Raw genomic sequence first — 21744 nt, forward strand, 5'->3', positions numbered from 1 at the left:
TGTAACCTGAGGGCCCAAAGATATCCAGATCTTCAGCTTTGTCTATAGTGCTCCATATTCTTTTGATAATATTATGTAATGTGTCTTGATGCATGCTCAATCCTCCAGATATGGACATTTCAAATAGTTCATCATCTGGTCATTACTAAGTGATGTGAGTGGCTTCCTGTCCTCCATGCTGATGTTGGATGCTAGGGATGCCCAACTCTCTGTGAATGCTACTAATCGTCTTTGATCAGTGGTTGTGATCAACGGTCATGACAATGGACATATTATGATTATGAGACTAACCTCACAGCTCATTGTTTGTCAGTGGTGCTAGTGTCAGTCATTGTGCAAATGTACTGTTTATAAGGTTGGGGAACCCTGCAGTCAGCTGAGACTGAAGAAGTCACTTGGATGAATGATGAAACATTTCTCCACTAAAAACGCTATGTCCAGATGCAAAGAATCAACTTTTTGGGATTATGCATTGTAGTTGATATTTGTTTTGTGTGATTTGGGATCCACTGCCCTTCTATATTCATGAGAAACTCTGCCTGTCTAAGATGCTGTTTTTATGTGGAGTCACATTACTGGATGCTCCCATTTAACTTAATTAGTTGTAAAATGTTCCTGCAGAAAATGGTACAATGGTTTTCTATCTTCTATTGAAAATAAAACATTGCTTTATGAGATTTGCAAATTATTCCATTTTGTGGGTTTTTGGTTTTTTTACACATCGTCCAAACTCTCTTGGAGCTGGTGTTGTACATTGAGGTTATGAAGAAGTGTTACTATAGTGACGTTGAGGATGTAACAGTTTAGCTTCAGGATTAGGTAGGGTTCAGGTTTTGACTAAGAATATTTGGACAACTTCTGTTTTGAGGATAAAGAGCATGTGTTTGTGTTTGTGAGCTTACAACTTCATAAGCATTAAAAAATGGATAGATGGGCTCTAAAGTTGGCAATTACATATGAATTTAAGTTTCTCATTCTCTACGCAGGTGATTCCATTCCCAATGTCCTGTGACTTACGAGATGAGTGTTCCTGTCGGGATCCCAATGCTGTAGAGAACAGAAAGGATGAGCATGTCCACTACCTGGGGTGACCAACCTTAGCAAGGACCCTTTGTTCAACAACCTAGGACCCTTTCCCCAACACCACATAGCCAAAGTGGCTGAGGCAGACTCTCCTTCATCCTCTTCTTGGCCTTCGATTTCCTGCACATGCTGCTTACAAGGCATACCTCTCCATCCATCCATACTGCAACCCCAACCTGCTGAAATGCCTCCATCTCTCCACAACCGAAAGATACAGAAAAGAAGATGGGACTCCATAATACCTTCATTTTTCAGCTTAAAGGAAAGTAACCCCTGCAATACATTAAATCATTAAAGTACACATTAAGCAAAGCAAGAAAAAAAAACACGAAATAAAATGAATTACATGAAGCAGACATTTTTGAAAAAAAAAAAGAGAAAACAAAACAAAACAAAAAAAAGAACAAAAACAACAACAACAACAACATAACCAAGCCTAGGTAGCATGCCTTTTGTTGAGTTTTGTGCTGGCTTTAGTGTCTATTTTAGTGACCTTACTCTACAATCAAGTGATTGAACCAAAGGTATATCAAAATGCATACGTCAAGGATAGCATTGATTGTGTTTCAGAAATATGAAGGAAGTTAAGACAAATGTTAAAAATAATCCTCACACACTCTGAAAGCTTGTTCAACTTTTTTTTTGGAGGGGCTAGAAGTTGGTGCTGGTCAGATATTCTATATCTGTGTGTCACCATAAGTAAAGTGTGTTTCTTCACTGGCACATCAGAGGCTTTAGGTTATTTCGATCTTGGTGGGGAATAAGAGAGCCATGTTAATTTGGAAGTCGCAGATTCAACACACTCACAAAAACCCAAAATATAAAGGCGCACACAAACCACAGCTAGCCACAGAAACAGTTTCCGAAGACAATTTCATAAGTATAGAGCAAAATCCCAAAAGCATAGTGAAAACATTTTAGGGCTTTCACTACTGCCCATCTTCACATAATAACATTTAACTGGGTTAGACAGCTTTGTCTTCCTTGCTGCTTAAAGTACCTCTTTACAGCATTCATTCACACTTGTATGTTTGCTCATAATACATTTTCTCACATTAACATAGACTGCATTAGAACACATGTTGACAACACCACATATAAAATGCACTAAGAACTTTAAAAGAAATCCAGAACCTCAATTGTCCTTGCGTCTTTCACCTAGTAACCCCCCCCCCAAAAAAAAAGAAAAGAAAAATACAACATACATTGATCACGACTTAAGGAATGTCATCGATAACACCTCACTTTGGGCTCGCATGATTTTAGTTTCAGTTTCAACTCACCCCTTGCGACGCTTGATAAGAACTTTGTTACCTCAAGCCCCGATTCAAACAGTTTAAACTGAAATTAAAAACATCCCAGTCCTTCTCCGAATGTAGTAAGTGCTTTCCTGTAGTCTGTGGCTTCCTTGAGCACACAGTACTGCACAGCACAGTCACACAGGAGTACCGAGTTGAAGGGGTGGATATAGTCTGTGAGAGAGAGCGTAGGTCAAAGACCATATCTGCCCCACAACACATTGCTTATGTACGCAATCATATAAACAGGTTCTCTTTCTCTCCCCCTCAGGACTATTGGATGCCGTAGTATTCTAGCTCTGCAGGCAACAAGGTTGTACATGAAAATGACATTTGGATGTATATGTCAACACGCCATTTGCAGTCACAACACAATCAAAGCTCCCTACGTTTTCTGGCTGTGTCGTCTTTAAGTAATTTTTAAAACTATTCTCTTCAGTACAAAGTGCACTTGCTTGTTCTGATCAGCTCTTCTCAGTATTGTGAATCTTGGGTTTTCTGGCCCCATTGTGCTAGATTTTGTCAGACTACACGGCTGCTACAATAGCACGGTATCTTATTACTCTTCTATCCAAACACATACACACGAGTTTTATTCTCATGCACATTTGATAATGAAGGCTGCTTAGCATATTGGTCCAATGTTTGCTGCTCCTATTTGGCTGAAATCATATTCATGGCTTGAATATACATTTAATTTCATTAAACTTGGGCCAGTGGCACAGTCCCTGTGACAAACATTAGGCTGCTATAGAATTCCAGATCATTCTCATAAATACGTGGTCCTAAATTGTAGTGTCAGCGCAATAGAACCAATAAAACAAGTCAATACCAGAACATATAAAAAAAGTCAAGGTATTATTTTCCACCAAATATAAAGGAAAAAAAATCAAGATATTGTGTAAATATTGCTATATGTTCTTGGACAGGAGGGTTTTTTGTCCTTTTTCATGCATTTCATTTTAACAAAATGTCATATTAAATCAGTGTTTCTACTATTGACCTCAGTTACTGCACTTTCTAGCTGTCATGTAAGAGGGGAAAAGTAAATATTTCAAAAATGTTTAGACGCTGCTATTGTCAAAATGGTGACCTGAATCAAACTGTATGATATTTGGCCATTTGACTCCTTGTGTTGCTATTCTGTTGTTTTGTTTTTTTCCTTTCTTGTATCTGACCTATATGGTGCATTTGATTTTATTAATGAAGTATGGAGGTGCTGTCGTTGTGAAACATATATCCCTTTATGCATAATCCAATGAAGCCCCAAATCCAAGACAACTGGATACACATTAGTACACATTTAAAAATAGTTATCACGTAATTAAGATCTAGTTAGATTAAAATTTTATTTATCTTTAGTTTCCTTGGTGTTTGTGTAATATGTTATCTAAGGCCGAAGGTGAACGTTGTGCCAGAGAAACCAAGAGATGTTGAAGAAGCGTGTAAATGAAGAAATTCCCGTTAACAGGGACTCTTGAAAGTCTTTGTAAAGTCATTTACAAAGACTTTTAAGATTGCATTTAACACTTTATTGAATACCATATAGTCCTGGTAAAAATGTCTTATATTATATTATCAAATTATATGTAATATTAGTACTCCAGATTCTGCTGCTTTACACAAAACTGTCACCAGTGGGGGGAGACTGACCTACATTCACTACGCCATACCAGTAATATGCAGTACTGTGGTTCATCATTTGCCACTGAGGTTACTGGAAAGCCATTCCAGCTGGGATGAATCTGAAACCTGTCATTGGACCCTTTCCTTCACTCTATAAAAAAGAGTAATCTGTTGTTGCTTCCACATACTTAGAATCATTTAGAAATATCCTCCTCAGCCATTATGTGCATCATCAGCTGATATCTGGATACCAAAACAAGTGATTGTTATCACCAAGAAAGTCTGCAGAATGTGACTGAATGTCAACTTGCAAATTATTTTGTTTATATTTGAAAAGGTACCCATAAGCCATAGCTAACCACGATAGTCATGAGAGAAATTATACAGTCGTGCATTGGATGAGGACGTCACCTCTCTACTGTAGTCATCACACGATCCCTTGCTGTACCTCATGCTTGTAATGTTTGCTGCTTCTATATTTTTGGTATTTTAGCGACATTTTGAGTCTCATAACAATGGTGTAAATAGTAGAACTATTTATTGAGAGTGTTATACTTTTTTAAGTTATATTTAATGTCCATGTAAGTTATTTTTTACGTTGTTCCTATAAACCAACATATTATAGGTTGCAAGTCAAAACTGTCATTCTGTCTCTGTTGTCACAGTATATTGTGATCAATGCTGTCAAGCACTGATAAGATATAAACAGTACAATTTAGACCAACAACCACAGAAAGAACTTCTCTCGTTGCTCAATATGTGTAGATGGATATTGCTTGCAAACAGTGATGATTCACCATATTTAAATGTTACTGAGTGCAGTGTATTTTTTTTATAATCAAAACTAGAATGTAAACGTTTCATTTTCTTTGTTTCTCATTTTTTGTAAAACACACACAGAGGCAGACAAGCAATACATTCACACACACACATGCAGTGAGTTTTAACCACATAATGGCTGAGTACAACTACAAATAATGTAACAAGTAACGTTTTGAGAAACCATTGTAATGCACAAGGAACAGGCAGCTGAGGACAGAAGAACGTTGGCAAATGGCAAAGAAAGAGCTTGAAAATTAAGGGGAAAATTGGACTGGAGGTCAGTAGGCAGGTGATGGTGAGCGTTCTTGGATGGCAGAAAAGTAGAAGGTGGGTAGGGGCAGAGGTAGGAACGGGTGGACTGCTTTTCCTGGCCTGTCTTGCTATTTGTCCAGGTGTGAAAATGTGTACTCACAGAGGCTGCCCCTAAGCCAGAGGTGGCCAGCCTGACTGGCAACACGCCGAGGCCAGTGAGTCAGAGTTTCTCCCGGGGTTGGCAACCATATCTCTCTGGGACTCCTACCACCCCTCCCACCCCCTTGCTACCTCTACCTCCCCACACCTCGACACACTGCCTCATCTGTCACTGTCAGGCATGCCTGTTTAGGGCAAGCAGGGTCAAGCTTGCCCTGTGAAAATTAGAGAGGATGTTTGCCCAGCTTACAGAGTCTTTTGAAGCTAGGCTCAAGCAACAACAGTTCGCCTCACCTACAGCATATGCTTATCACATAATATGACGTTTATGGCAACGTTTTTTGCAAGGCTTTAGTAATTCTCCACATCTCCATCAACAACTGTTTGTTTTTTGCTTTTCATTTAACACCTGGCTTTTTATGTTATGTTAAAAAAAATGTCGGAAACGTTGTGTCTAACTCATTTAAAGTGCAGTGGAGAGTGCGAGAAAGTGTGTCTAAATACCTAATGTTTTTGCACAAATCTTTGTGGAGAAAAATACTGGTGTGCCATCTCGTAAGAAATTGTCTATGCGTGTTGTAAGACATGAAGTACCTCTCACAGGCCTCTTGTTATAGAATGGTCCCTTATCTGTTTCCTAAACCTTCAGTAGATCAATTTAAAAAAAAAAAAAAAAGTTGGATTGCCCTTTTTTTCTGAGTTGGACCTACAAAAAAAAGTGTATTTGCATAGTATGTGGGTATCTAGTGGTATTACTGCAATGTTTCGTACTCAGTTGCTCAACAAATATATTTTAAGATGTAAATAGTAATATTATATGATGATTGTATTTGCAAACCATGTACTAACTGTTTGGGAGTAGGTCTCCGATTGATTTTTATCATAACTATTATACAATGAAATGAACCGTGAAATGTTGTGCATTGTGTCAAAGTATCACCTGCAAGACAGAAAAAAAAAAAAAAAAAACTAAACAAAAAGCAAAAAAAAAAACCCCACAAAAAAGTGATGCTTTACCACACCACTTGTCTGCATTTATTTGTTCCTAATGGCTTAATTCTAGTACTGTTGTCAGCTGTCTTAACCATGAATTGAATTTATCCATTGTGTAATAAATTATTTGTTTTTTAGATGAATAATATCATAACAATTTCTTAGCAGTCTGTTCAGATTCATCCTCATAATTAAACTTAACATTATTATGTATTGAAAAGTTCCTTTCACATTTGTCTGAGTTGACTGACACTAACCAACAAAAATTTCATTTATCTTCATACTGTATGTTACTGAGTCTTATCCATATGCTTTTGTGTTTGCTGAGAATTTCACCGACACTGTAAAGGTAGCCATCAAACTCAGTGGGCCCTTGCTCCCTCAGATGACCTCCTCTCACTTTTTTTCTTACACAGTATGCACTTTTCAGGCACATATACAACAGACTGGACTTTTATGTTTCAGCCGATTGTTCTCTCTGTTGTCACAGTTGCAATTATATATTTTTTGGTGCTCTGGTACATTGCAAAACATGTCTGATATGTGCTATATTTTCATAAAAGAGTCATAAAGATGAGTATCATGTTCATTTTGCTGTCATTTATTGTGTAGAAATAAAACACTGGTTAAAGTGAGCATAATGCTGGATGTCTGTGGTCTGTTTTTTTTTTTTTAAAGTTCCAATATTTTTTAATCATTGACAGACAACGCTGCATAGACAAAAAGATGTGGGTCCAGCCTTGTAAGTAGCTAGCAACTTCCTTTTGTCAGTGTGTAAGAAGCTTGAACAGATTCAAGCTTCAGTATAAAACCTTTCCAAATGCTGTCCCCAAATTTCAAGGAATTTCAGGTCATTCCTTGAAATTAGATTAGCTTGCTAGGTCTACGCTATAGGTAACATCAGCTGGAAGCAGCGGGCCCTCATGGGGTTTAAATCACACTCAACACTGCACTCCATAAGGGTCCCCAGGCTAGACTCCAATGCAACTTGAGCCTACTTTGGAACATGACAGAGAGACATATAAACAAAGCCATACTGACTTGGATGCCTCTCAGCTTAATACTGTGCTACTGTGCCAGCCAAACCAATGCGAGAGGCTGTAGCTCAGGTGGTAGACCAGGTCATCTACTAATCAGAGGGTTGCTGATTATCAGATACTTTGCTATCTGATACATCCATCATAGCATGAATGCATGTGAATGTCAGATAAAAAGCAATTGCAGACAAAGTCCATAGAAGAAAGTGCTTGTGCGAATAGTTGAATGAGGCAAGTTGTGTAAAGTGCTTTGAGTGCTCAGAGTAGAATAGCGCTATATAAGAACCAGTCCATTTACCCATGTGGTAAATATTGGATGAACAGAAGACCATGTCCACCTTGACCACAAAGGCCCTGGTAGCTCAGTGCTATAATATCAGATAATAGAATAAAGCAACTCAAAACTGGCATCTGGTGGACACAGCAAAATGGCTCTGGAAAACGAAAGCTACTAATACCTCATTTCTAACTGGTCACCCACCTTGCATAATAAGGTGGCCACAGGAACTATGATGGAAGACCAAGTTCCTGCATGGACTGTGCCATGGACAGTGTTGGGTAAGTTACTTTAAAAAAAGTAATTAATTACTAATTACTTAGTCAATATTGTATTTAAAATACTTATCTAATTACTGTGTCAGAAAAGTAACTTAATTACTAAATAAGTAATTTAACTAAATACTTCTTAAAATCCCTATAAACCTTGAGTGGGCAAACAATAGAAATTAAACTCTTTAAATAATAAAAAAAAATTTTTGAAGACGGAGACTCTACAGTCTGCAGATGTAGCATCTCCTCCACAATATAGCCTGCAATCATTTTTTTAAGCTCACCTTCAGACGCTTTCTGTGCTGCTGAAGTAAAATCAAGGTTTATATATTTTATTTATTGTTTACTCTATTTAATTTGTAAAATATGTGTACACACACACACACACACACACACACACACACACACGTAGAAAAATATTTAGTATACACATCCAGAAATGCATATACTATTATATATTGTACATATATTTATTAGTTTCAGATGTAGCCATTCTTGTATTTTGCTTGTTACATTATTGTATTTTGCACAACTCTGTTGCTTGTGAAGCTCGCACACAAGAATTTCACTCACATGTACTGTACCAGTGTACCTGCACATGTGATGTGACAATAAAAGTGATTTGATTTGATTTGATTTGAGGTTTGCCTGCTTAGCAGGAGTTGCCGTGGAGTTATCCATGGATGATGAACAAGGATCACTCAGAAGTGTTCATATTACTGTAATATTCTCGTCTGCTTGTTTCAGAAAAGTGAAGAGACGGGAATATGTCCATTTCATAAAACAGCCACTCGCTTCAGCCGAGTCCGACATCTTCCGCTTTAGAATACGACTATGCAGCAAACTGGCGCGAAATGACGTGAACCTGCACTACAGCGATGTTAAAGCGGCAGAGTTTACTTCTACGTTTAGAAGATAAATTATTGAAATTAAACAATGATATTCAGCGAGTTTAATTATTTTACAATGTAACGCAAGTACCTAATACCTAAAAATGAACAGTAATTAGTTACTCTACTTTTTCAGTGGAAAAGTAATTTAATTACAGTAACGCGTTACTTAGTAACGCATTATACCCAACACTGGCCATGGATAGATGCAAGAAGTGGCTGACATCCAGAAATCCAGGCAGTGACTAGAAAAGGCTAACATGAAGGACAACACACAGGCTCTGATCATGGCAGCACAACTACAGGCCTCACTATCCACCACATAGTAGCAGGATATAAGTGTACCAGTACATCTTTAGATTATCCGATCCACTTCTAATCCAGCATATGGGAGACACCAGTGAAGGTGTTGAGAACAACAGGGCTGACATCCCAGTTTTTGGCAGACAAGCAGCTTCTAGCCAACAAACCAGAAAATGGTGGTTGACAAGGAACAGATGTGGCAATTCCAGCGGATAACAACAACAGAAAGAAGGAGCATGAGTCTCCCCTAGGAAAACACTTGGGGGAAGGAACAAATGGAGAAGATTTGGAAGGTAAAGCTTAAAGGGGTCCCTGTGGTAATAGGAGTATGAGGAACTGTGACTCCAAAGCTGGAAGTGTGGCTCCAGCAGATTCCAGACACAAAATAGAGGTGCCTATCTAGAAGAGTGGAGTCCTAGGAACAATTAAGATACTGCGCAGAATCCTCAGAGTTCCAGGCTTATAGGAGAGGACCTAAGCTTTAATGCACACAATGGAAGATTTTTTATATAGAACTCATTCTTGTTCATTCTGTCATCCTTCATTGATACATTGGCATGGAAATGTGAGTGGTGCTCTTGGCTCTTGAATGAGCCTAATGGCCCAGTTTGTGAGAATGAACATCAAACTACTGATTTTTAAAGTGCGGTTAATGTTGCATGACTGGAAAGAAACTGGATCTGAGCGTAAAGGAATAGTTTGTCGAGGGAGGTGGAAAGAGAAAATACTTCCCAGCAGCTCACATGAAGACCTTCAGTTAATGACATAATTTAGTGTAATTCATAGGGGATAGCTGGTAGTTCAGTGACTGATTTCCCCCTTTCCAACTCAATGTAAATATTTTTCTGCTAGAGCATGCAGTAAATTGGGTAAAACTTAAGAAATAACAGAATTGCACTCTATTCTACAATTGCTTACAGCCATTTTCATCAGCGCCTCATTTTCCTTTCATTCTAATTAATTGTGATCCAGTTATTGCTCCGATATTGTGCAACTTCATTGTAGTGGTTTGCATACCATGGGCTTCTCTCCTGTGAGGTCCGTGTCATTTCAAGTCGGGCACATTAGTCATATGAGCCACATTTAATTAGCACAACCACAACTATAAAACACCATCTGTGTGTTGATACATGCTGGATATTGATAATCAATACTGCTTACTCCTTCAACCTAATTTTAATTAATTAGATGAAACAAAGTACAATGTAAATTCAAACTATTGTTCCAGTGTAATAAAATCGTGCAAAGACAGATGCTTAGAATAAACTGATTATCTTTTTTTTTGCAGAATTTTTCTGATTCAGTAGCCTGGCATCATTGGCAACCTTAGTTTACATAATGTTACATCTAACATTATTTTAACAGGTCGTGCTTCCCACATAATTGACTATAGGGAAAACTGCTTTAATCCAAGTGATGTAAATTCCATCATCCACAGGTGAAAACCAGGCAATTTGTGGATGTCAGCCTCATACTCCAATTGTTTGGGTGGACTTGTTTGGCAGAAATCATACAACACCACACTAAACATACATACGTCCTTGAGGCAGACTTCAAGTGGATGTGACACAAGTATAGCAGACATTAATAGTCATCCATGGTGTCTGCAGCAGTCATAATCACTACTTCGGTTTACCATGTCAGCATGCTAAATTTTGTGAAATACCACAAAACATAAAATAAGTGGAAGGTGCTTTAGCTGTGTAGGTAACAGGTCATAAAACAAGGACTACTGAGTGATGTCAGTGCCCATATAATGGATGATGGATCCATGGTTTTTAAATGTTTGAAAAATCTTTGTAATTCTTCAAATAGTTCTTGAGATACGGCACTCAAAACATCCAATATCAAGCTTTTGGATGATCTAGAGGAAAATTACTGTGGATCATTAGTCACTGGCTTTGAAGATTTTTGGAGACCATTACGTACAATTTCATGGTGATCCTTCAAACACATGTTGAGATACTTTATTTTGGGCAGAAAATTGCAGGTCTACACATAAACTAACACTGTGTAAAGTCTCATATCCTATCAGATATGGTTAATATTCTTCCACAGGTGGAATATTACCCCATAGGCAAAGGCATATGGATAAGTTGAGTAGGTGCAGATATTTCAAAAGATGCAGTACTTTCCAACAACCATCATCAGTTGTGAATGTTTTAACACGAAAAAACGTTATACTTACCACAGAAAAAATGATTTCATGAACACTATATGTTTTAGATATGGGTTTACACGTTTTCTTTTGAAAAACTGAGCAATATTAAACAAGGAAGTGTGAGCGTATCAAATCTGAAAGTACTCAACAGGCTTTTAGGTTTGAAAGTTGTGACAATTATCCAATCACTCACAGTAATAACTTTGCGAGCGTTATTGTGTTGGAAAGACACATCAAAGTCCCCTTGTCTCTCTGTTTTTTTTTTTATGGATTGCATTAGTTACCAGAAACTGACGTTAACTGAAAAATATGCGCTTCCAAACAAAAGTATTTTTAATTACAACAGTACAATCGCACACCAGGTGGAAAATAACTACCAGGTGGGAAATAACCAATAAAATGAAAATGGGGAAAGCGTTACAAAAAAAAATAAAAAAATCAAATACACAAGGAAAACATTTTATTTGCAGATGTGGCAAAAAAAATTGGAATACATGTTTGTTGTGGGTTTTAGCCACTCACGATGACTGAGTAAGTGGTTCAGATCTGTCTGAGACCCAGGTCTAAATCTAAACGATTAAGTCTGTTGTAGTGGAAAAAGAAAGATCCTCTCATTTTATACATGTTGTTTTTTTATATTTCACATTCTTCAGAAAAAGACAAAGCCACATAATAATACACATATTTTTTTTTACAATTGAAAATTTACAATATAATAATTTATTATTACAATTCATACAACATGAGATGAACATATTGAAAAGGCATTGTTTATCTTCAGTTAAACAATATCCATGGCTTTGAAGATATGTTATTGGACTGAAAAACAAGAAGATTAAACAGACCACATGTGATTCCTACAATCACTGATTCTTCACATTTCAGTGTACAGTACCTCATGTTTACATCTGGGTCAGCAGTAATTGTCCTGTTTTCTACTGTTGGGAAAATGTTGGTCAGATCTACAGCTTTATTATCACGCTTGCTATATTTATCTGCAAAAACAAAAATATAAAAAATGTATAAATTCTGCTGTGAGGGCAGAACTTTTGAAAACCAGTTAACATTTTCAGTTTTAGCTTTAGATCTGATATAATCTTAGGTCTGTTACTGCTTCTCTTATATGCGTCTCGTATATTTCCAATTTGCAGGACTTATGCTACAATGACAAGTCGTGTTTCAGTCACAAGCAATAACTTATCATTAGATTACAAACACATTACATGAACTTGCAAAAGTCTAGATATAAGATTCGATTTCATCCACCGCCCCAGTATCAGAATTCTTTATACTAATACTAATAGTCTTATATTACTTAAGTAATATAACATGGCTATAGGTACTGCAGTTCGAGAAAGTCATACAAGAAAATGATTCATTCATTTCAGCAATAAAATTAAAGCTAACTCAAAAGTCTGGATATAATGTCTGAATGCCACCTACTTCGTCTTGCATAATAATTTCACTAGGCAAATATCAATCCTGTTACCACACAAGTCCTTGCTGTTTCAAGTGAATCAATCGAAGGTCATGTAAGTCAAACTACATGCTTTCTCACTTACCGATTTTAAATTCCTGAAGCAAAGTGTAGTTATTCTTCTTAATTAATGTGAACTTAAAAACAAGTAAGTGATTTTGGCTTTAACACAGTTCAGTTTCTCCTTTCGAATGAAGGTAGTAAAGGCAAATAAGTTATACTATGGATATTTCCTTTTTTTCCTCTTTCTTTTAAGTGTACCAGGAAAGCTTCAAAGCACCAAAAAGGAACTATGATTTTACATTCAAAGTATTTAAGTCAACCAGTTTTCTTTTGTCTGAATAATATTTTACATGTTCACTCTGCAGTCTCTCATTGATATGTGCAATCACTGGCATCACTGGAGAAATATGTCAGGGATTTTTTTTTCTGGGATAATCTTCTTTCTCATAATAAAAGTAGGCCACACAAAAATATTTTTTTCGGTAGCTTTAACACAACGTCCAGTGAATGAAGTCCTGTGAGAGTTTTTTTTTTCTTTCAGCCTCAATCGATTTGCAAAATGCAACAGTCGAGTGAGAGGCAACTGCTGCAGAGTGTACTGAAGAGGTACATCAATCAGTGATGTCATTTTGCAAAAAAAAGAAAAAAACAAAAGACGAACTGCTCATTTCGTAACTCCTGTCTCATCGGAGTTTGGTGCTGCTGTATGTGTTACGCTGTACAGAAATGAGCTTTTCCATGCAGGCAGTGCGACTGTCATGTAAAGAGCCATGCCACATATTGGTGGGAGGTCGTGCCTCTTCACTCCGGCAGTAGACATATGCCATGGTGTCGGTGCGGCTCTGGATGTGGGTGCTGCGCAGGAGGGACCGGCAATAGAGGCTAATCTTCTCCACCCTACGTAATATGAGGTTGGCTTTTCTGTTAAAGAAGATAAAATCACAAAAATATGACTTTTATACTTAAATCATTATGTTTTCTTTCAAGTTTGCTGTTCGCAAAACAACTGCAGATTACATGAGATCGCTGGAGCAAAAATTCTTTTAGAGCAAAAGGAATAATCTTGAAGTTTAGGCAACAATGGACACAAGCAGAATTACTGAACAATTTCAAAAATGTATTTCATAATGAATATATACTAGAGCTGTACAGAAAATCAAGGTACTATACATTATATATTTCTGAGGAATATATATCTAATGTATAAATACCTAAGCTTGTCTGGCTGATGTCCATCTTTCTCATCGTAATAATGATGCTTCAGTTCAAGTCATGACCTCAGTGTAAACCACTTTTACCACCTTTATTCAGTACAAAAAACACTGACAGCAGTAATTTGCAGCAACATGTTGTTTCATAGGCTCTCTCCTGGACTCTGTTGTATTCACTGGGTAAGCAAGTGGCAAGGCTTTAGCTATCAAGTAGTACTATAACATGTTATCATGCATTATGGGAGATGTTTGGTTACTTATTAGAGTCTCTCCAAGTCATATCTTTTGCCTCTAAATTAGACAAAGGTAACAAAAAATACCTTATCTTAAGTCATTATGGTAATGCTGTTGTAATTTTAAAGACCACAGAACAACATTTTGTACCCATGTCTTACCAAATGCATCTCCAACAGAGCAACAGCACATGCTTGTTCTGTTGTTCTATGGCTAGGATTTTTATGGAGCATCAAAGAAAGTCATTCATACAAATTATAAGCAGCTGTTGATGAAAATATCTATAAAATGAATTGGGATTATAAAGGCAACAGATTCATCCAGCAGGCACAAAATGCCCTGGTTTAAAGATACCAGTTTGTTCCTAACAAGACCTATTTTTAATGCATTAAAAAGAAAAGTGGTAAAAAGTTAACACATGAATTCAAACAGAAAAAAAAAAGAATCAGGATTGTGCCTTTATCTGTGTCTCCACATATGAATTGTCTGCACAAATGTCACCAGATTTCAAAGAACTGCATCTGAGTCTCTCCCATCCATCTGATAAGACTGCCTGTCTGGGACAAAACCAAGACATGCAATGGCGCATTTTGAGTTCTTGGGTGCTGGTTCTGCTTAACAATACATCAGAGGCAGCTGTCTAGAGTGAGTGAAACAAAGAATTTTGTCTCAAACTTCTGGAGTCTGGAGCTGAAGTTTAAGCCATGACTGAACCATATGCCATGTCAGGTCAGCTCAGATTACAAAGGATTTATATATCTACTTATCTATATATATACAGAGAGAGAGACTTTACAATACATATGTATATATATATATATATATATATATATATATATATATATATATATGCTAAAATGAAAAAGGTCCATACAGAGAAAAACACAATTCACTTTGTTTTGAAAAGCAGTGTCTGCTACATCAACATCTGTCTTTAGTTAAGCAAGGAGTACAGACATCCTTTTCACTTATTCGCTGAAAGGGTGGTGGTGGTGGGGGTGGCATTTTCTCATTTCCCCTAAATTCTTACGTCTGAAACAACAGAATACCAAACACATTATCAAGGCTGACTAGGAAGCACGTGACTCAGGGCATAAAAAACCAAAACAACAGAAAATGAAAAAGGTTGAAAAAGAGAAACTAAATTCATTCAATTATGAAACAAAACAAAGAGATCAAAAACAGAAAGAAGAAAAAACATGCATTTTAAGTTGCGTCTATGGCAACTCCTCGGTTAAGATTTGGCCTTGCATTTATAAATTTCATTAAAAGACTGTTAAGCACTGATTAAGAATGCAGTTTCAGGGCATTCCAGCCGAGGACACTACATAACATTATAAGATGTTTGCATTCAGAGTAAGAGTAAAAGAAAGCATTAACCATGCACACAATGTACAAATACAACCATTGCATGAGGTGCTGTAACAATGGTGGACATGTGGGGGGGCCCTGGGATTCTCAGCTACTGGAGTAGTGCTGACTGTGCTTATGTTTCACTTGGCCATGCTGTTACCTTTTAAAAGGAACCACCAATAGAGTCTGCTTGTAAATTACCACAACGAGGCTCAACCCTGCCAACTTCAGGCAGTAAATAATCTCCACTCACTCCAGCCCTCCACCCCCTCGCAGCTGCCCACACACAAACACGCATAGACAAACACACTATCCAACTACTCCAATGCCTATTCTAAGTCCCAGTGGCTGACCTGTGCCTCCCACCCCCCTTCACCAATCAGAAAGAAGCATAATCAGACCAAAGTTATTCCTTAATTATTATATTATTTATGGCTTGAAAGGAGTACTTTCAGACAGTGGGGGTGGATTAACCAAAACAATGTGCTGTAACTTAAGATCACATGTTGCTAAAATCAGTGCCGGGCCAACTGCCTTCTCAGACTTACATATATCAATGTTTTGTTTTACGTATTTTAAACATTTTGTTTATACTTCCTCTTTTTCTGTTTTGTTGGTTTATACGCTTCTGTTTTCATTTCACCATACAGTCGCGCTGTCTGTTCTAACTATCAGTAGGGGTGACCCTTTAAACGGGGTCATGGGTGACAGGATGTCGGTGCAGTACAGTGCAGACACAGATGAGCTTTTTATGAGAAAAAGAGGAAACGGTGCTGGAGGTTGAGCAGGGTCTTAGCTGAATATCACGTTTAGTGTTTGGCTTGGCTGTCAAACGCTGTTTTGGCATCACCATGGTGATGTAAGGAGCAACTGTAACCCCAAAGGTTTTATGATGACCTTGCCCACTGGCTTTCCAGTAGAAGCAGTTTGGGAGCCTATGTGTGTGTGCATGTTGTGCAATGGTGCTCCTGATTGAGTGTGTGTGAGGGGTGAGGTTACTGACAGACTGGAAAAATAATGAGGATTATTTTTCAAGACAATAAAACATCTGTTACACCTAAAAATCCTCAGATAGTTATTAAAAAATGACAATATGTGAAATATCTTTCAAGTCTGCACAGTTAAAAGCTCTGGTTTCACATTCAAATATTCTCACCTGGGGCCTAGCTCATCCTCGCTACGCCAGACAAAGTCTCCGAATTTTTCATAATGAGAATTGTAGTGATGCTGGACTCTGTAGAGCAGTGGAGGAGGAATCTCCATCAGCAAATTGTAGGCCATCTGCTGCTCTTTGCCGCTGGTGTAGCCATTATACAAGTTGTACACCTTGTCTGCAGTTTCTGTCGGGAAGAATAGATGAATGAATTAGAGACTGAAAAACAGAGAGGGAAGAAGTGAGGAAAGTAAATAAGAGATTAAAATTTTAAGGGAATATGTAAAAATACATGCAGAAAACATACAGAATTTTAAACAACAGGGGTCAGATTGATTATCGGCCATGAAAATAAAACTAAACAAAAGAAAAAAGAAAAAAACAAACCAAAAAAACTGCTGTGCATTTTTTTGAAAGGTACGTTATCTACTTCATCCATATTACACATTTATCGGTAGGAATTCTCCATTCAGACTCAAAACTTGTGGAAGACATGTTACATAGCATTTGAGGTGTTATTCAGTGGAGTTGTTTGTAATATAAGCACTCTGTCTTTAGATAAATTCTGAGCTCCACTTGGGCTATTACATTTACCTGACCTCCAAAACGCCACTCAGTCCCTTGCAATATCTAACAGAAGCATTTGCTCTTATATCAGCACATACACGATTGCCTTTCAGATGCCTCTCCTTAATCTGAATTATTTTGGCAGTCGATTACTTGCTCACTTGTTGGATGTACTTGTTTATGCTACTCTTAGGAGACTGTGCTAGTCATTACTGAAATGAACATGCGGGATAGTGTTCATGAATTTGTGCATTTTTAGTAGCAGCTGCCCACCCACAGAACTTTCCACCCCCATTGGTGCATTTTTTTGTGATTACAGCCTCACTCTAATTTGTCCCACCGAGTAAATCTGGCCGTACCTCCTAAAGCACTCTCCTTCCCATATTTTGGATTCTTGAGTACTTTGTTTGACAAATTCTGTCTGCTATAATTAAAAAATTAAATTGACATTACAAATTGGTAGAGTGTGCCTTTACATTTTGCTAACCATAGTGTGCAATCTTGCATGTGCACATTGCATAGGTAAGAGCACAGTAGACAAAGTAGTGGATAAGTAGCCATTCAGGTAAACTGTGATTACATGAAAGCGATGCAAGGAAAAAAGCAATATTAAATAAAGATGAGTACAATAAAGCAGAGTCCCAAAAAATGATGGGTGAGAGTACCTTCTGCTCGCGTGTCATCCACCACTGGACAAGATGTCCGTACTGAGACAAAGCTTGATTCAGAGTAACTACCTCGGCTATCCACTGCATAGAGAGTAAACCTGAAAGTAACAACAACAACAAAAAAATAGCACCAGTAAGCACATCATTTATAAGGTAAAATAAGGTACAAGGGAAACAGGTAAGGTACAAGTGAGCAAAAGGTACTCAATATTGATTTAAAGCCATATGTATGTCCTGTCACCAAAGAAAATACATTGTAATTTGTGGTGTTACTTTCAGAGAGTGAGAAAGCATGCACACAAGGGAAGAAATGCTCTTTAAAAAGTATTGCAATTCATTGTCAGCTACAATTTACCCTAAAGGAAAAAAAAAAGTCTAAATTCTCTGTCCAGTTGGCATGTGGTTTCAGGAGGTTGTTGGCAGTTGAGAGATTCAATAAACTACCTGTTTAGCAATTGACTGATGGACACAGGTGTGGCCGACTGATGGGAAAACAGAAATTAAGAAAGGAAGCAGAACTAACAACAATAAAAGAAGGTGAGTATTTTTTTTATAATAAAGCAGGAAATGCAGGGCTCCTGTGGGTCATCAGAGTACCCTTTCTTATTAAGAGGCACCTGAACCATACCCCACCCAATTGACCAGATATCAACAACCTTCTCTTCCTTCTGCACCAGGAGCTGCTTGACTACATACATTGACCTGGCTGAAGCATGTTGAGAGGAGGAAAAACAGCAACAAAGCTGACCACCTTGGGGAAGTTGGGAAAGGGCTGCAAAAGGGCAGCGAATATGCATAAATTCAACCTGTACAGGCAGATCTTTGGTGGACATCCAGACTTTCAGGCCCATCTAATGACAGGAGCAAGGCTGTTCAAACCTTCCTCCACGCAAGGTAGCACCTGCAAATAAGTGGCTAAGCTTAAGGAACTAACACCTCTTTCAGTTATGGAAAGAGCAAAGGCTTGTAACTGTGAAAACACTGGAAAGGTGAGAGACCTGTGAGAAACCTTTTTGGCAGAGAGTAGGTTGAGCAATACGATGAAATTGTTGACAGAGAAAATAGTTGTGTTACCTTCTGAGTTTGGAATAACAGCTACAAAGTCACCAGAAATGTGGAACCACATCCACAAAGGAATAGGAGGGAAGGACATAGAGCGAGCCTACAGGATGATGATTACAAGGTTTAGTTTTTGAGCAGGCTGAACAGAAAGCAATAAAATCTCTCACATCCCCTCTCATTTCTAGCCTGTCACCATGTGACGTGTGAGTATTAATGTCTGTTGATGTCAGTGAATAACTTAAGTGGCCGAGGAATAAAGAATTACTCAAAGGCGCAGCTTCCTGGAACTTTAACATCTTCCAGTACTTACCTCACCTAACTCTCAACCTCCTGGGTAACCAGCTCAAACTGGATGAACATGGGTGTATTATCAGTCTAATGGTGCAGACCAATAACACTCTGTGAAACGCCACGTTATTGTGGTGTTATTATTTGTGTTATCCCAGAGATCCCAGAGACTATGATGTCAGGGGTTTTTGCCCTGGTAAGGTCTCCCTGAGGAAAATTGGCCCTGAAGGGCAGACAATGAACTATCCACATGATCCCTATGCAAGACCAAGGAATCAAGGGACCACTTTACCTTGTCTGAGACAGGGGTACCAGGGGTGCGCCCTGGAGCCACCTTGTGGCTCAACACCCACAGGAGGCTTTTGCGGTTGAGGCCCAACTGCTGGGGCTGACTCTTGGGAAATGAAACATCATCTCTCTTGTGGGGAAGATATCTGAGCTAGCGTGCCAAGTTGAGAAATACTGGCAAAACATAACCTCACCTGGTGCCTCGATGGAGGCTAAACGACATTGAGTCCAAATGACCCATGTTTGGCACCTTAATTTTTGAGGAGGTATGGTTGCAAGGTGGTTAGAGCATTTGTAGTGGTAATCCCAGGACCCAATGATGGACACAGAAGGGAGCTATCAAGATGAGAAAAGGGTCCTCTCAGGTTTGGTTAGCTTGTGGGACTCCAGGGGCAGCTGACTGGTTCTGGGAGGCCCAGAGGAATGAGGCTCTGCCAGTAGTTAAAGCAGAGCATTTTGCAAGGTGTGGGAGGAGTTCAGTGAGGCCATGGAACAAGACTTTCAATTGGCCTCGAAGCAAGGTTGTCCTCCCAGAAGAGCACAAGGCTGTCCTCCCAGTAGGAGAGACTGTTCAGGATCCCAGGTCAGCTGAGAGACCTGGGAATGCATTGGTGTTGCCCTGGATGACCCTACAGGAGGTGTCCGATGGGAGGGAAGTCTGGACTTCTCTGATTAGATTTCTCCTCCTTTGACCTGGCCCGTGACACGTGGTAGAAAATGGAAGGATGGATCTTGGGCTAAAGGAATTCACTGGCTTCAGGGAGTGCTCTTTATGTGTAATTAACACCAGATTGTCCAGACTGATATCCATGGAAACTAGGGAATTTAAGTCAGTAGAAAATATAAAGGTGCAAACTCATCTGGGAGACACTTTTTGACATCTTCGCACTTTAGATTTGCTTGGCTAAAATGCACAAAAAGGCATCAGCAAGAGAGACACCAGTCAAGCCACTTTGAACCAAAGTACAGAACTGGAAGACAAAATCTGCCATTCTGCTTTAACTTGATGGATGAGAAAGAGAAAAGGAGCTTTTTCTCTCCCGTGGGTTCCATAATAAAAACTTGCTAGAGAGTAATCTTTAAATGAATGCCTTGCCCACTCTTGTGTCCTACCAGTCAGGTAATTCAGTACTGTTATTGCTCATTCTGTGGTATAAGAGAAAGGATTTGGTAAAAAACAAGGGGAGAACAGTTTACCGGGCAAGAGGGTCTCTAACACATTTTTCATTCTAGATTTTTGGATCATGAATAGGTAAGTGCATTCTAAATGCAATGTCCACTGGCCTGTCAACAGTAGCTTGGGCTGATTAGCTGCTACACTTATTCTAAGTCAAACCCTGGAGTGAATCAGATCCTTCTGAGGCATTCATGGCTAGAATCAGTAATGGGCTTGCACCATAGGCAGACTCTGATGCAGGAATTGGACAGAACTTACAGTAAAAATAAATAAATAAACTCCAGCAATGCAAATCTCACAGGAATCAATCAAAAGCAGAAGACAAAACCTGGGAGGATAACACACATCAAGGAATCACTGACAAAAATACTGTCCTGTTAAAATGACACCCCATTATAAAGAAGCTTGCAAAACCATCTTCAGCACTACTGTCATTACTGTTAGCAGCAATAATGTTAAGAAATTATTTTCTGCATGATTTTATGAGTCTCTCACACTGTTGTTGAGGACCTTTGACCTAGTCTTCTTTACAACATTGTTTGAGTTTATTGAGGTTTTGGGCATTGTTTCATGCACAGAGCAATTCCAGCATTGCACACTCCAAATTCAATCAGAGCGAAAGTCTAAACACAATAACAGTAAAAGAAATGCGCTTGTGCAGGGTAAATAATGTTGGTGTTTACTGTGATCACATATTATGGACAAAGTTCTCCCTCTATTAGAGGGAATAATAAATAATATCCAGTTATGTGTCAGATTGATTTTTCAAAGAAAGGAATCAAAAGCAATTAAAAGCATAATATTTTTAAACATTGTTTTCTTTGCCAGTGGGAAAATTTTTAAGAAAGTGAATAAAGTACTGAGAAATATTTAAAAGTACTTATAATATTAACTTTATGCTTTCAGAAGTACTTTCACAGTTACCACTGTAGAGACAACAGAATGGCAAAAAGGGAAACCACATAACAGAAACAAAATGAATGACTAAATTGAACTCAAATGTTAAAAACATTTTGACACACATGAAAAATAAAGAATTAAATTAAACTATTACTAATTTAATAAAAGTTGCATTTTTCCTAAGGCCATT

At 38.2% G+C, this 21744-nt stretch overlaps 2 protein-coding genes across 3 annotated transcripts in view; one reads left to right on the top strand and one right to left on the bottom strand.

Annotated features, from left to right (window-relative positions):
* Positions 1–6874, top strand: part of pappaa (pregnancy-associated plasma protein A, pappalysin 1a) — a 104571-nt gene extending 97697 nt beyond the window's left edge. For both annotated transcript variants that reach the window (XM_085463838.1, XM_085463839.1), the window contains exon 22: positions 987–6874. In XM_085463838.1, the coding sequence (XP_085319964.1) occupies positions 987–1091 (105 nt within the window). In that variant the 3' untranslated portion in view covers positions 1092–6874. The remainder of the gene's footprint in view (positions 1–986) is intronic.
* Positions 6875–11616: 4742 nt separating this feature from the next.
* astn2 (astrotactin 2) overlaps positions 11617–21744 on the bottom strand; it is a 295633-nt gene continuing 285505 nt past the window's right edge. The window contains exons 21-23 of the mRNA XM_085463840.1: positions 17837–17937; positions 16608–16791; positions 11617–13574 (exon numbers count right to left, since the gene is read on the bottom strand). Coding sequence (XP_085319966.1) covers positions 13337–13574; positions 16608–16791; positions 17837–17937 — 523 coding nt within the window. The 3' untranslated portion in view covers positions 11617–13336. The remainder of the gene's footprint in view (positions 13575–16607; positions 16792–17836; positions 17938–21744) is intronic.

The sequence above is a fragment of the Copadichromis virginalis genome, linkage group LG7 (assembly GCF_057382275.1).
Source record: "Copadichromis virginalis isolate Kocher_CV1m ecotype Utaka linkage group LG7, C_Virginalis_male_GT1.1, whole genome shotgun sequence".
In the NCBI taxonomy this organism is placed as follows: Eukaryota; Metazoa; Chordata; class Actinopteri; order Cichliformes; family Cichlidae; genus Copadichromis; species Copadichromis virginalis.